The 16,384-nt window shown below is 49.1% G+C and overlaps 1 protein-coding gene across 1 annotated transcript in view; it reads left to right on the plus strand.

The window, feature by feature from the left end:
- Positions 1-14,048, plus strand: part of LOC128335588 (uncharacterized proline-rich protein-like) — a 128,082-nt gene extending 114,034 nt beyond the window's left edge. The window contains exons 3-4 of the mRNA XM_053274131.1: positions 10,171-10,334; positions 13,882-14,048. Coding sequence (XP_053130106.1) covers positions 10,171-10,334; positions 13,882-14,048 — 331 coding nt within the window. The remainder of the gene's footprint in view (positions 1-10,170; positions 10,335-13,881) is intronic.
- The last annotated feature ends 2,336 nt before the right edge of the window (positions 14,049-16,384 follow it).

The following is a 16,384-nucleotide window of genomic DNA, read 5'->3' on the forward strand; positions in this document are numbered from 1 at the left end:
CTTTTCCAGTTCTACAATGTCCTTTGTTGGATGTGGTGATCACAATTGTATGCAGTACTCCAGGTGTGGCCATACCATAGTTTTGTATAATTGCATTATAATATTAGCAGTTTTATTTTCAGTGCCCTTCCTAATGATCCCTAGCGTGGAATTGGCCTTTTTCACAGCTGCCACACATTGAGTTGACACCTTCAACGAGCTGTCCACCACGACCCCAACTGTCTCCTGGTCAGTCACCGACACCTCAGATTCTATCAACATATACTTGAAGTATCTATATGTCTATTTATTATTTCTCTATATAAATCGCTTTGGAAACTTTTGTTGAAAAGTGGTATATAAATATTTGCTGTTTGCTTTATTTGTCTCTGTCAAATCAAATCTTTATTGTTACGGTTGTTCGACCAGCAAATATTTTACTATGTAAACCGCTTTGAGAACTTTGGCTGAATAGCAGTATATAAATATTCGTGGTAGTGGCATATACATAAAACTTGATTCATGTGAAGAGAGCTTCCATGCATAAGTCTGCAAATGCTTAAGCTCAGTGGGCACAGATCCCATGAAATTCCCCCCTTAAAACTTTCACAACTGAAGTGGTGAAAAGTTGGCTTTAGGTCGCAGCATTTCCTATGCAGGTATGTGAACTATTAAACAAATGGCACAGTGTAATATTCTTGCTCTGAGTGGAAACATTTCCATTTAGGTAAAGTCTCAGCCTGCTGTTGGCAGTTACCAGCCAGAATGGAAAAGTGAAATCAAATGGAAAAGCAATATGAATTTGACTGAAATTATGTCTCTGCTAGTACCATTATCTTCTCCCAACGGCAAGCATTAGCAGAAAATAACCATTGCGAGATGCTGACATCTTGAACTAATGGGAGAAACCACCCGCTACTGTCTGAATGCTGTCAAAAGGATGCTTCCTCCAGACGACAATGAAAGAGCAATGTTTGTTAATGAAGGCAACTGGTTGCCAGATGCGGCACAAATTAGACAATATGAAGGACCCAAATTATGGACGGCAAAGAGGAAGTGATGCTGCAGGGAATGGTGCCCAACTTTTCCCTCATTAACTACAGTGCTTACCACTACCACTATGGCTGTTGCTGGGGACATTTCAAATGGCCACCCCTTTGCCTGTAAAGCCAAGCTTCTCATGATTGGCTCCCCATCTGCAGTGCATACAGAAGGTCCCCGGTTCAATCCCTGGCAGCATCTCCAGGTAGGAATGAGCATGGAACCGCAGCCAGGTGGTTCGAAAGCGGTCTTGGAACTTTAAGGGTGGGGGGAGGGTGCACTCCCCACCCCCGCCGCTTCCCCCCTGCCGGCACCGTATTATTCCAAAAACCTTTGGGGTGGCAACGTACCCCCCACCCCTGGCCACCTCATTGCCCTCATAGGCTAGAAGTGGCCAGAAGTACTGGGCGCACATGTGCCCCTTTTGTGCATGCGTGCACTTGTCTGCTATACACATGTGCACATGCAATGGGTGCATGTGTGCCCAGTACTTCCGACCACTTCCAGTCAATGAGGGCAACAGGGGGTATGCTGCTGCCCCAAAGGCTTTTTAAAAAAATACGGTGCTGGTGCGGGGAAAGCGGCAGGAGGGGTAAGTGCACCCTCCCCCGCCCTTAAAGTGCCAAGACTGGGGCCTTCAAACTTGGAACTGGCCCCGGCATTCAAACCTGTTTGGAGGCCTCTAAAATGGCCTTCAAACCAGTCTGTGCACATCCCTATCTGCAGGTAGGGCTGGGAAAGACTCCTGCCTGAAACCCTGGAGAGCAGTGCCGTCCCTAGGGTCTGCGAGGCTTCCCACTGCTCACTGGCACAGTGGGGCTCCTCCAAACACCGGGCCTGGGGTTACCAGCCCAGCTGGAGAGCTGCTGCCAGTCAGAGTAGACAACACAGAGCTAGATGGACCAACGGTGTGACTCGGTAGAAGGCAGCTCAGTATACGGGTACACATTTGTTACATAAATGGTATATGGGATGCAAATGATGTACTTTCTGCAGTAGTATTCAGCAGCTCTGATCCTTGATTTCAGATGTCTCATAAGATCAGAATCTGTCCTCTATAGCTTGCACACAGTTTGCCTTTATTTGGCCCACTGTCGTAAATCTGTTAGCTCGGCTAACCCAGCAGGATTTATAACCCCCTTCAGCACTCCCCCTGTGAGTTAACAGAAAGTAGCAGCAAAGCTGCACCAAGGAAAACAAAAAGGCTCACAAAGAAAATAGTAAATGAATCAAGTTTCCCTGAACTGAACTAGGTATCCCCCTCTAACAATAACTGATTAATAACTGAAAAGAAGACAACAGAGCAAGGAATGAAAAAGAACAAAGGATACCAGAGCAAAGAATTAATAGAACAAGAGATCAGAGCAGGAAGGAACAGAACAAGGGCAAACTGGAACTTGGAAAAGCTAAGAATTCAAAATAGAACACGGTCAGCAAAAGTTGCTAACAGGATCTGAGCAATTCACAGACTGTTAAATATATATAGCTCAAGAGATCCAGCAGCCAATCAGGCTTCCCTGAGTCAGCACTTCTGCTTCCTCTCTTGTGATCTCCTGCACCTGTGTGTCTCCCTCTGAGCTTTCCTCTTGAGATGTCTTCTCAAGACAGGTGAAATCACAGCCTCCTCCCGATCAGCCTGATGCTGATCAGGATTCACGTCTGACACCTGTTTTGATTCCTCAGCTCCAGAGTCTGGTCTCCCTGCCAAATCCTGTTGCTGTGTCTCTGAGCCCTCACTAGCAAGTGAGTCCTCCCATCCCTCCTCTGACTCTTTTGAGTCAGAAGTCTGAGCCAAGAAGACACCAGGAAGGAGAGGCTGACAGGTTGCCTCTCTGGAGAGAAGCAGACTGATAAAGTGGACGACAGAAGGCCTTAAATGCAAACCTTAAATAAGAGCATAAGGACAACCCTGCTGAATCAGGCCCAAGGCTCATCTAGTCCAGCATCCTGTTTCCCACAGTGGCCCACCAGATGCTCCCTAGAAGCCCACAGGCAAGAGGTGAAGGCATACCCTCTCTCCTGCTGTTACTCCCCAGCAACTGGTATTTAGCGGCACTCTGCCTCTGAGGTTGGAGGTGGCTTATGGCCACCAGACTAGTAGACATTGATAGACCTATCCTCCATGACTTCGTCGAAGCCTCCTTTAAAGCCATCCAAGCTAGTAATGGTGAGTCTTTACTACATAATGCTGAGTCTTTGTCACTCTTTTTAGTCTGTCATTTAGCACCTTAGAACATTCTCAATAAAGCTGACAAGAGTACAATATATACTTAATCCACTTACATGGACTAACATTACTTAACATTCTTCTTCAGCATCAGCCTTGGGTAGAGAGCTCGATGACTGACTGTTAAGTGGTCAGAGAGGCCATCTTGGCTGCTCTGGAAGAGGTAGAGAGACACTTATAGTTTCTTCAGCATCAGCAGAACCACTTAAATTTCAGTCTGAGGAAGCGGCTTCTTTCAGTGTTAATCAAATGATCTGCTCAAATCCAACGGTTGAAACAGTTCTAAAATGAAGCTTTTGAGGAAGCAATAACAAAGCTGAGTTGAGGCAAAGAGAGAGAAGGGGGAAAATGTGACCCAGTCTGTGAGGAAGAAAGATTCCTATTTAATTCATCAGCAGTTTCCTTGGTAATCTCTTATAATATTCTAGTCTGCTCTTAGAGGACAGACCATGAGCTGGTCATCTGAAAGTATTTGTATGAGATTAAGGAAGACCAGAATGTGTTTACTGGGCATTCTTTGCCAGGTACTGTATCCTCTGTCATGGAGGAGCAAAACTCAGAATTAATCCTTGCTGGCAAAACGAGGATGACATTGTGCTAGGTCACGTCCCTGGATTATAAGATTTCTACGAGTCAATCCTGAGTTATTGCTCTGCAAATACTTGGAAAGCTAATTTAATAGATACTCTGCATAAAGTCTACAATAGGAAATTACTTTCTCCACGTGTCAGGATAAACATTTCATTTTAAAAATGGGAACATTTAGCTGGCCAGAGTGAGTCACTGCCTTTTTATTAATGCAGGCTTTGTTTCAGAAGAGATATTTGTCATTCTATCGTGTATTAACCCTCATAACGAGCAGATCCTTTGCACCATGAACTGGGTTTGCTTTGACAAGGGCTGCTGTGATGTATCCCACAGTTTTGCCCCCAATAATCTCTTGATCAGAGGTTCTCAAATTTTGTCATAGTCAGCCTGCTTTAGCTGAATAAAAGAGAAACCGCACCTCCTCATAGTGCAGGGAAACATAGAGCTCTATGCTTCATAAGTACAGCATACTGGAGAAAGGAAACAGGAGTTGGCAGATACATGGAAACAGATTCATGGAAGGCCAGAAGATGGTCAACCCTTGTTGTGCATGAGCCAACTGGAGGAATCACTACCATCTGGGGGAGAAAATGCTCTTTGTGAATTTTGACAGGGTCTACACCCCTAGAGGCTGAAATCTGAAAGCATTGAAATATTTCCAGCTTTCAGTGTCCCCCCCCCCCCATGCTTTTCTTGTCCTGACCTGATGGCCAAATTTGCAGTAGTAAATTTTAAAAAGTTGTTAAAAGTTTCTAAAACACAAAACTCATTATAAAATGTTATCAGGGTCAGAGGAATGGAATGGTAATCACAATGGGCGGGAATCTCCTCCAAAGATTACTCCATGAAGAGAGTACAACACTGTTCATTGCTACCCTCCCTAACCCTCATTCGAACCCTCTCCTCTGTTCAAGAGGTGACAGGCATTTTACAATGGTGGGCCATCCAGAAGGCTTCTGGAATAATGTTCTCTGGGCAGAGGAATAAAAAATGGAACTTCTCAGACTCAATCAAAAATGTTTTGTTTGGTGGAAACCAAAAAATGCCTTCCAAAGTAAGAACCTCATGATGGAGCTATTCCCACAATTGGTAGGCAGCAGGCTAATGGAGCCTAGCTTGCTTTCTATTGATCATGGGAACCACCGGGCTCAAGGGTGAGCCCAGTGGTTCCCAGTAGGGATGTGCACGAACCGGTTCGGAAGCCCTTTTACTGGTCTCCAAATAGGTTCGAACACAGGGGTGGTGGTTTTGAAGTCTGAGGCCGGGGGGTGCCACTTAGAGGGTGGGGGAGGGTGCACTTACCCCTCCCCCTGCTTCCCCCCCACTGGTGCTCATTGCCCGTAAAAGCCTTCAGGGCGGCAGTGTCCGGGTGCACGTGCACACTTAACCTTCTGCTCTTCCCAGAGTGGCTCCATCCCCTAAGGGGAATATCTTAAAGTGCTCACATGTGGTCTCCCATTCAAATGCAACCAGGGCAGACCCTGCTTAGCTAAGGGAACAAGTCAGTTTTGCTACCACAAGACCAGCTCTCCTCTGTTTTGGAATGGCCAAGTAAATGTCCCAACCACAACCTTACTGAAATGCGCTGTTCATGCAAGGAAGCCCTCAAATGTCACTTAGCTGAAATAGTTTTGGATGGAAGCATTGGCCCATATTCCTCCAAGCCAATGTGAGAGACTGAACTACAGTTACAGGAAAGTTTTAGTTGCATTTATTGCTGTTCAAGTAACTGAATGCAGGGTTCACATACTTTTTCATACAATGATTATTGTTGTTAACTCTTCCTGTTGAGTGAATGTCCAAAATATATCCTTTTTGCCTGAGTTACTTATTTATTGGGGTTGTCTTTCTCTCTTATCAGGGTTTCTAAAAAGAAACATAAGGCAGATACCAGCAACAGCCACTGAAGGGATGTTGTTCTGGGGTTAGATAGGGCCAGTTGCTCTCCCCCTGCTAAATATAAGAGAATCACCACTTTAAAAGGTGCCTATTTGTTCAGTTAGCAGGGGTCATCCTATGAAACTGATGGACAAGAAATTTAGGACTGAGAAAAGGATGTACTTTTTTCCACACAGTGCATAATTAATCTGTGGAACTCTCTGCCATGGGATGTGATACCTTCAATAGCTCAGCTAGTAGAGCGGAGGACTGTAGAGTACTATAAAAGTCATCCTTAGGTCACTGGTTGGATTCCGGCTTGAAGGATAAATGTTTTGGAGAGGAGAGCTGGTCTTGTGGTAGCAAGCATGACTTGACCCTTTAGCTAAGCAGGGCCTGCCCTGGTTGCATTTGAATGGGAGACCACATGTGAGCCCTTAGGGGATGGAGCTGCTCTGGGAAGAGCAGAAGGTTCTAAGTTTCCCCTTCCTGGTGTCTCCAAGATAGGGCTGAGAGAGATTCCTGCCTGCAACCTTGGAGAAGCTGCTGCCAGTCTGTGAAGACAATACTGAGCTAGATAGTATATGGCAGCTGCCTATGTTCCTATGGCGATGTTCACCAGCTTAGATGGCTTTAAAGGGGGCTTAGACAAATTAATGGAGGACAGGGCTATCAACGACTACCAGTCTTGATGTCTATAGACTACCTCCAGGCTCAAAGGCACGATGCCCCGGAACACCAGTTGCAGGGGAGCAACAGCAGGAGTGAGGGCATGCCTTTATCTCCTGCTTCTGGGCTTCGAAGAGGCATCTGGTGGGCCACTGTGTGAATAAGGGTGCTGGACCAGATGGCCCTTGGGCCTGATCCAGCAGGGCTGTTCTTATGTTCTTATGGATTAATACAAGACATGAAAGTGTGTTCTAAATCCAGCAATCTGGGCAGGCCATGCCACCGGCAAGTTCCCTTTCTGAGTGCAAAACAGGGCAAAAAGACACTGATGGTCTCCACATCTCCTGTATACCTCCCACCCTTTTTGTTCAGTGCCTTGAAGCAATTTTGTACCCTTTGTTCTGACACTGTTCTCTCCACTGCTTGGGGATTTGCCAATGGAAAAGGATTTTTCGCCTTGACTTGGTCTTGCTTTGTTCTTACATTCCACTTTGTAAAGCTGATCATGGCTTGTTTTTAATGTTTCTTTTCTTCCCCCTCGGCCACTTCAGCCGCCATCAATACTTTTCTGTCGACAACTTTCTGCCTGGTGCTGTGGGTCCGAACAGTTTCCCATTCATCGTCTTGGTCCTGCCCGGTCAATTATTGACCTTCTTTCAGGCCTCTGCTTTGATGTTATTTAACCTTGCTCCTCTACTGTGTGTCTCGATCTGATTTCTGGCTTTTAAAAGAGGCACTTAGCAGAGCCACTTCATCCGTGCAAGACTAAGAAGTTTGTAAGTGGAGAAGATGTTGCATTTCCTTTTCGAGAGGCAACTACACATGGTTGGTTTGTTAGTCTTCCTTTCCAAAAGTCTTTTTTAAAAAAAATAAATCACAGCGTTTTGAGTAAAAATGCAAGAAAGATTTGAGAACGATTTTTTGCTTGAAAGGAAAAAAAGTTGGTTGAGAAAATGCAAGTTTTCATCGGGTTTTTTTTGGGGGGGGGGGAGACAGAGAGCAACATGACAATTGCCTTCAGAGGAGTGATGTGTTTCTAATTTAATTTTTAATTCTAGTTTTACAAGAGAATGCATATTGTTCTTGATTAGGACCATAGGAAGCTGCCTTATACTGGGCCAGACGCTTGGTCCATCTAGCTCAGCACTGCTTACACTGCTTGGCAGTGACTTCCCAATGGTTTCAGTAGATATGGGAGATTGAATGTGGGACCTTTTGTACGCAAGCAGATGCTTTACCAGTGAACTATGGCCTCATCCCCAAGTATAAAAGAGGATTCTAACTCATGGGAACACAGGAAAGCTGCCTTCTACTGAGTCAGACCCTTGGTGCCTCAAGCTCAGAAGTGTCCATACTGACTGGCAGTGTCTCTCCAAGGATTCAGACAGGAGTCTTTCCCAGCCCTACTTGGAGATGCTGCCAGGGATTGAACCTGGGACCTTCTGCATGCAAAGCAGATGCTCTATCACTGAGCGATGACCTCATTATGTGTGGCCATGCCTGATCTCTCAGTGGTGGCCACCATCTGCCATGAAATTGTAGGGATGGTGCTACCTAATGTGAAATGCCATTGTGGGGGCCACTAGTCAGTTTGGTGTTGAAAGGGGAAGCAGCAAATTCATAGAGGATCATTTGATCACCAGGCATTAGCCGTGTTGACTCTTCCATGTTTAGAGCAGTATACAGCTAAAGAACAGTCTCTGAGGTGTCACAGTGGCAGAGGGCTATTGACTACTCCTCTGGTTGACCACTGTGGTGGTCAACCAGGATGGTGGACCAGATGGACCCTTGGTCTCCTCCAACTGGGCTCCACTTCTGAGTCAGGGGAAGGTCTTCCACCACATCTCAAAGAATTACTTATCTGTCAAAAGCAAAAGGCCCCACTTCAACTATGGAATTGGCTGCCACTGGATGTAGTGATGGCCACCAATCTAGAAAGTTTTAAAAGGGGGTTGATTAGAGAAATTCAAGGGTAATAGCCTTGGTAGTTATATACTTCCGTTAGGACCAGAGGTGAGATGCCCCTGAACACCAGGTCCAAGGGAGCACCAACTGAGAGGGGATTCCTTCTTTCTCCTACTTCTGGGCTTTCCCAGATGTACCTTGTTGGCTGCTGTTGAGGCAGGAGGCTGGACTGGATGGGCCTTGGTCTGATCCAGCAGGACTTCTCTTATATTGTAAAATGCGTTAAGATGATTTTAATGAAAAGTGGTATATAAATCCAACAATAAATATAAATAAATATTCTTATGTGTGTGTCCCCTATACTCTCATTCCAAATCAAGCCTGGATATAGTTATGATCTTGGATTTATTGGCTCACAATATGATTGATGCTTGTTTGTTTATTTATTAGGCTGACTGACCTTCACTTGACTGGTCGGAGGTACATAGGAACATAGGAAGCTGCCTTCTACTGAGTCAGACCCTCGGTCCATCTAGCTGAGAATTGTCTGCACAGTCTGGCAGTGGCTTCTCCAAGGTTGCTGGCAGGAGTCACCATGGTGACTCACAATCATGAAAATGGGGTTAGCGGAGCCCTCACTCTGCTAACCTTGTTTTAGATGGGCTAGTCTCACCCGCGGACCCAGTGGTTCCCACGATCACTGGAAAATTTTCCAGCGGTTGTGAGAATAGCCTCATTGAAATGCAAATCAAGACCCTGACCTAACCATGATAAACTGGGCAAGGACAGGCTTCATGTGGGTATTCTCACTGGTGGACAGTTGATGCAAGAATCCCCCTCCCCTTCGCCTCGTGCTGGGGGAGGGAGTTTGTCCCAGCCCGATTTCACGAGGCCTAAGAAGCGGCCCAATTGGTGAATCGGCTGGGAGGGGGCGTGGCTTTGGCTGCAAATGCCGGAGCCACGCCGAAACAGTCAGTTTGCTTCCAAGCGTCTTCGAGGAAGGAGCTCTTGTACTGAGCTCCTTCTCTCTCGTTGGAGAGGGTTGCGCCCGGGAGCGGGCGAGGAAGCAGTCGACGTTTTAACGCCGCGGGGGCCACAAGCTTCTGGTGGGGTGTCTTCGTGCCGCGGCGGTTCCTGGCGGCTGCAGTCGGCATTTTTTGCGCCGTGGGGGTCCAGAGGCCTTCAGGGCATCTTCCCGCTGCGGCGGCCGCTGAGGAGGCACATAGGCGGGCGGCGTATTGAGGCCTGTGGCGTTCCGGCTTCGGACTTCACCTTTTGTGTCTGGGCCTTGGCCCATGGGTTTGTGGGGTGCCTGGGTGGTAGCGGGTGCTTGCTCCTGGATGTCCACTTGTCTCCCCTATTTTGCTCTGGTGTTAACAGCATTACCTGGTGGGCTTCCACCCTTCTCCTTCTCGTTTTAGGGTGGGGGTCTTTGGGGACTACCTTCATTTCTCCGCGTGGGTGGTTTACCTAACGAGCGGAGGGCTGTGGTTTGCATCCCTACTGCTTTAGGTACTGGGCTTTTTGGGCCTTTAGGGTGTTCATTGCCTGCATTGGTGCTTGGCTTTCAAGGTTCTCCTGTTGGGTGACTCCCAGGGATCTGGGGGGCATTAAAGAAGGCCGTGCCTAGGAAAGCTAAAGAGAAGAAAGGGGGCGGCCCATTTGGCAGCCGAAGAGGCCAGCTCCTCCACCTTCTTCCGAGGATGATGAGATGGTTCTGATTCGCAGTCTGCTTAACAGGATGGAGGCCTTGGAGAAAGCCAAGGCCGCGCCATCGGATCCAGGAGCGGGTCCTTCAGGTGGGGGTGGGTGCCGCTTCCCAAGGCCCCTCGGCGGACCAGGGGGTCTGTTAGGAGCCAATTACTTACATCTTTGTCTAGCAGGTTGGAAGCCCTGGAGAAAGCATTGCCACCGGCCAGCCCGGCCCCTGCGGGACCACTCCCTGCTCCTGAAGATCCGGCTCCGGAGCTGCCTTTGCCGGCACTGCCTTCTCCTGCTGCACCTTTGGCTCAGCTGCCTGCGGACCCTGCTGGACCATTGCCTGCGGGTGAGCCAGCCGCACCTACACCTCCCGGCGGCAGTGGCCAGTGGCCCTCTGTACCCTGGCCGATGCATGCCATGGGGGGCTGGGGGCCAGCCTCTGCCTGGTCCCCGTATACACATGCTTGGGGCATGGGTTTTCCCATGGCCTTCCCGGGGGTCACTGCAGGGATGCAGGGTACGACTGAGCAGGTTTGGCTTGGCAATAGGCCTCACACTGGTCTTTTTCCACCTGTGGGGACTACTCCCCCCATGGTGCCTGATGCACTTGCCCGGCCGGGTTACTACCCAATGGGGATTTTGCCCTCAACACAACATGCTCCCTATGGTGGCATGGGGCTACCTTTGGGGGACCATCTACTTCCCTCTACTAAGGAGAAGATTCTGAAAGGGGAGTATGTAGATATTTTTAGATTGCTATTTAGGGAGCCCGAAGTTAAGCACAAAGAAGGGGAGTCATGCAAGGACCATGAAGCTACCAAGAGGAAACCTATAGAGAAGACATGGAACAACTGGCTATCGGGTTTTACTATTTACATGGGAGTGATAGTACAGGCACAGCCAGCACGTGGTCCTGCTTTATTGAAGTATATGGATATTATTCATAGGGCCGTGTTGGATTTCGCAGGATCCTCCTGGATCCGTTACGATGAGAGCTTTAGGATGAGAGCGGCGCTGGATCCCACTTTGCCCTGGGATGCTCCTTTGCAGGAGCTATGGCTTGTTATTATGTCCCCGGCCTGCCCGGTTGAAGGTGACCGTTCGGATAGTGGGCATTTATTGTCCAGACCATCGGGTGCTTCGCCTGTGTCAGGGGCGGGCCAGCAGTGGGTTCAACCCCAGCTGGTCTGTTGGGAGTACAATACTAATGGCAAATGCTCACGGTCCCCATGTCGTTTCAAACACGCCTGTGGTGTCTGTGGGTCCAGGCACCCGAGTTCTTCCTGCCCGAGGGCCAAGTTTGGACCTGCCGGGTCAAAGTTCCGTCCTGGCAACAACAAGAGGGGTGCCCCTCCCCCACCCCCTGCGGGTAAAGGGTCCTAGTCCCATAAGGCTAGAAGTCTTGGAGCAGCTGCTCTGTGATTACCCCGATCAGGCTGCTGCCGCTTACTTGTTGGATGGTTTTCGTTTTGGTTTTAGGACTCCGTCTTCTGCTCAGAGGGGGCGTCTTTGTACTTGCAATCTCAAGTCAGTGGCTGGGAAGGAGGAGGTAGTGCTTAGGAAAATTAGTAAGGAGGTTGCTGCAGGTAGGGTATTGGGACCCTTTGATAGTCCCCCTTTCCACGGACTTCGGGTGTCACTGCTGGGGGTGGTTCCCAAAAAGGTGCCCAGTGAATTTAGACTTATTCATCATCTGTCTCACCCTAGGGTGTCGTCTGTCAATGACGGCATCCCTGATATCCTCTGTTCAGTGCATTACACGTCTTTTGATGAGGCTGTTAGGGTGGTGAGGAGCAAAGGACCTGGTGCCCTTTTAGCCAAATGTGATATAGAGTCCGCCTTCTGCCTTCTTCCTGTCCACCCAGATGATTTCGAGCTTCTAGGCTTTGCTTTTGCGGGCCAATATTACTTTGACCGGGCCTTACCTATGGGTTGCTCAATTTCTTGTGCAGCTTTTGAAGCTTTCAGTTCCTTTCTTGAGTGGGCAGTTAGGCGTAGGGCGGGCCTTCTATCCACAGCTCATTTTTTAGATGATTTCCTTTTTGTAGGGCGTGCTAACTCTGGGGAATGCCAACATTTGTTGCGTTCATTCGTGGAGTTAACAGATGAGCTTGGCGTACCCCTGGCCGCAGACAAAACTGAGGGGCCGGTCCCACAGCTCTCCTTTTTGGGTATTGAGCTGGACACCAGTGCAGGATGCTCTTGGTTGCCCCAAGCAAAGCTTGGGGACCTTCTGGAGCTTATCAGGACCTTGGGTCATTCCCGTAAGGCTACCCTTAGGGAGCTCCAGGTGGTGACTGGGCACCTCAACTTTGCCTGTAGGGTAGTAGCTCTTGGCCGGGCCTTTTTGCGCCGGTTATGCGACCTGACAGTCGGGTTGAGGGCCCCTCATCATAGGGCTAGGATTACTGTAGGGGTTCGGGATGATCTGGCCGTGTGGGAATCATTCCTGCTTGGTTTTAATGGGGTGGCTTTTTGGAGGAGCAAGCTGCTTCTAGAAGCCAACCTGCAAGTCCACTCGGACGCTGTCGGCGGAGTTGGTTTCGGCGTCTACTTCAGGGGCTGCTGGTGCGCTGCTCGGTGGCCGGATGACTGGTTAGGGCAAGAGATTGTTCATGATTTGACTTTTTTAGAGCTTTTCCTGGTTGTGGTTGCCGTGCACATTTGGGCTGATCAGTTTGCCAATTCATCTGTTAGATTTTGGTGTGACAATATGGCTGTAGTCCAGGTTGTCAACATGCAGACTTCTCATTCCCCAAGGGTCATGGGTTTAGTGAGGGTTTTGGTCCTCCAGTGCCTTCGGGCTAATATCCTCTTCCGGTCTTGTCGTGTTCCGGGCGTCCGGAATGATATAGCTGACGCTCTCTCTCGTTTTCAGTTAAACAGGTTCAGAGAGTTAGCGCCCGAGGCCGCCTCGCACCCAGATCCCATGCCAGCCTTTCTGTGGCAACTTGGCAGGTGGAGGCACAGCAGGCCATAGCGGCGTCTCTGGCGCCCAGCACCAGAGCGAGCTACTCAGCTAAGCTTGAAGTGTTTCTGCTTTTTCGGAGGGCGGAAGTTCTGGCTGAGGCTTGGCCAATTCCGGTCGAACACCTACAGCAATTTCTGGTTACCGCTGCGTAGGGCGGGGCGTGCGGTATCCACCTTGGGGGGCTATCTAGCCGCGCTGGCTTTTGAAGCGCAGGTTCGGGGGGTTAAGGACTTTTCCTCTGACTCCCGAGTTCAGCGCATGCTGAAGGGCTGGGCCAGGGGGGATCCAGGAACCAGTGATTCCAGACGTCCACTTACCTTGGACATGGTTGCTGTTGCATTGGGTCGCCAGTGGAGTGCTGCGTGACTTCTTGGGAGGTGTCCCTATTTCAAGCGGTGGTGCTGGTGGCCTTTTTTGGTGCCTTCCGGCCTGGGGAGCTGCTGCCCCATAGCAAGGGCTCTCCTAGGGATCGCTGTTTACAGTTCTCGGATCTGTCCCTTTTTGAAGGCGAGGCTCGTTTATTCCTTCGCAGGTCTAAAACAGACCAGAAGGGTAGGGGTCAGGTTGTTCGTCTGGTTGCCGCCAGGGACCCAATTCTGTGCCCGGTTAAAGCCCTGCGGCACTACGCGGGTTTAGGGCCGGCTACAGGGGGCTGCTTATTTACTCATGAGGATCAGACTCCTCTCACGCAGTACCAGTTCCTGTCAGTGGTCAGGTGGGCTCTTGGGACTGCAGGGGTTCCCCTGGATGGGCTAATGCTGCATTCCTTTCGTATTGGGGCGGCCACTACTGCCTCCCACTTGGGCTTACAGGAGGCTGAGGTTAAGAGAATAGGGCGTTGGAAGTCCGTGGCGGTCAGGCATTATGTGCACTGACAGCGGTTTCCTTCGGCCATCACTGATTCAATGTTTTTTCTTGGCAGGTGCTGGCGGGGCGGCGGCTCCTGTCCGGGTCCTGATATGTGGCCACTCGCTGGTCTTTTGGGCCTTCAAACGGGCCAGCTCCTCACACTGGGGGTCGCAGTTGGGGTTGGGGAAGCAGGCTGCGGTATACTGGTTAGGGATGCGGGGCATGCTATGGAACCAGTAGCTTCCCACGCTTAAAGATCATCTAGTTAGGTTTCCTATGCCCCATGTTATAGTTTTACATTTAGGGGGAAATGATTTGGGCTGGCGGACTGGCCTGTCTATAATTCAGCAAGCCTCTTCGGACTTTGCTATCCTTCGCAACTGGATGCCTGGGGCGCGTGTTTTGTGGGTAAATTGGGTACAGCGTAGAGTATGGCGAGGTGCCCGCTGTGGTTTAAGCCTGGAAAGGGCGCGCAGGAAGACTTCGGCTGCAATTGGGAAACTTGTGACGGCGGCCGAAGGGGCTGTCATGCGGCATCTTGATCTGGCTGCTTGGTTCCCCGAATTGTATCGTCCGGATGGGGTCCATCTTTCCGAGTGGGGATGCGATTTGTATTTGCGTGATGTACGGAAGGGGCTTGCTGAATTTTTAGGCAGGTGTGGGACAGGAAGGTCAAGTGAGGGCTAACCTTCCTGTATGGCAGGAACAGTGCGGGCTAATGGGTAAGGGAGGTTTAGATTATCGGTGTGCACCCTTGGACATTTAAAGGTGGATTGGTCAATCGCTCCTTTGTTGCCTGTGCGGCACGGGGAGATATTGATTGCCATGAAACCTGCTTCAGGACTTCACCAACCTTTGGGCTGCGCGGTCCAGGGTGGTTAAGACCAGGAGCTGTCCAGGTCTCCCCTCTAAAAGGGGAGGTTGGCTTTTAAGGTATGGGGCGGGATTTTCCTGCCTCTTTCCTGAGCCAGGGTGTGTCGCCCTTTTAGGTGTTGGGTAGGACGGTAGGATCCTAGCCCGCGCCTAGGTGCCCGCACTGTTTTGTTACGGTGATTAATCACCTGGTTCTCAGTCCGCCATGCATGTTCTTATGTTAAATAAAGTGTGGCCCTTATACCCAAACTCTGTCTCTGTGTCTTCTCGGGCCTGGGTCTGGGAACAATTTTCACACACGGTACCCCCAGCTTTGTACACACATTCATTCATTCATTCGATTTCTATACCACCCTTCCAAAAATGGCTCAGGGCAGTTTACACAGAGAAATAACAAAAAAAATAAGATGGCTCCCTGTCCCCAAAGGGCTCACAATCTAAAAAGAAACATGAGATACACACCAGCAACAGTCACTAGAGGTACTGTGCTGGGGGTGGATAGGGCCAGTTACTCTCCCCCTGCTAAATAAAGAGAATCACCACGTGCCTCTTTGCCCAGTTAGCAGGGATAACACATGCATGAATCCTTTTAGAGGGGCTTGTTGTATTCTCTCCAGTATATTTCATGTTTTGTTATTTAGAAGTTTGTCCCAGTGGGGATCCTGTAAAGAGTGTGCAGGGTGGAGTCAGAAAGGAAAAGGGAAGGGAAGGACAAGGAGAAAATGGAGTTTTCTGGGGGGTGTGGGTGACAATATGGCAAATGCGGTTCAATGTAAGCAAGTGTGAAGTGATGCATATTAGGGCAAATAAAGCCAACTTCACATATACACTGATGGGGTCTGAGTGTCAGTGACTGACCAGGAAAGAGATCTTGGGGTCGTGAAAATGTCAACTTAGTGCATGGCAGCTGTGAAAAAGGCAAATTCAATGATAAGGATCATTAGGAAGGGGACTGAAAATAAAAATGTTAATATTATAATGTCCTTATACAATCTATTGTGTAGCCACACTTGGAGTACTGCGTGCAGTTCTGGTTACTGTGCACTAAGCTGACATTTTCACGACCCCAAGATCTCTTTCCTGGTCAGTCACTGACAGCTCAGACCCCATCAGTGTATATGTGAAGTTGGGTTAAGAAGGACATTGCAGAATGGGAAAAGGTGCCTTGTAGAACTGGAAGTGGGCAACCAAGATGATCAGGGTCCTGGAGCACCTTCCCTATAAGGGGAAGGTACTCCATCAATCCTCTGGGTGGCTCTGCTGAGAACATCAGCAGAACAAAAGCATTCTTGAGAGATGTTGGAAATACGTCACATTTCAGAGTCTTAGGAGGTGACTTATGCAAGTCTCTCAGTTCTGATTTAATTGTATAGGATGGCAACATCTGCTGTGAAATGCAGATGTTGTGGGAGAAACACACTGTTAACATCTCCCATTGGGAGAGAAACAGAGTCCCATCTTTGGCACCATTTGTGTAGAACACATCCCAATTTTGCTTCCAGAACTAGCCTCCCACGAGAACAGCCAGCAGAACAAGGAGCAGGGAAATTCAGACAGCTGTCAGCTTGGTTCGTTGTTAGGCAGGGAAAAGGAAGGCCATCAAAAAGACTGACAGCAATCAGAAGGTTTTTTTAAAAAGGCTTGAAAAGGCTGCTCCAGAGTGTAGGTAGGAGCTGAACATCAAGGGCGTGGATTTCTTTAAG

The sequence above is a fragment of the Hemicordylus capensis genome, chromosome 11 (genome assembly GCF_027244095.1).
Source record: "Hemicordylus capensis ecotype Gifberg chromosome 11, rHemCap1.1.pri, whole genome shotgun sequence".
NCBI classification, from domain to species: Eukaryota; Metazoa; Chordata; class Lepidosauria; order Squamata; family Cordylidae; genus Hemicordylus; species Hemicordylus capensis.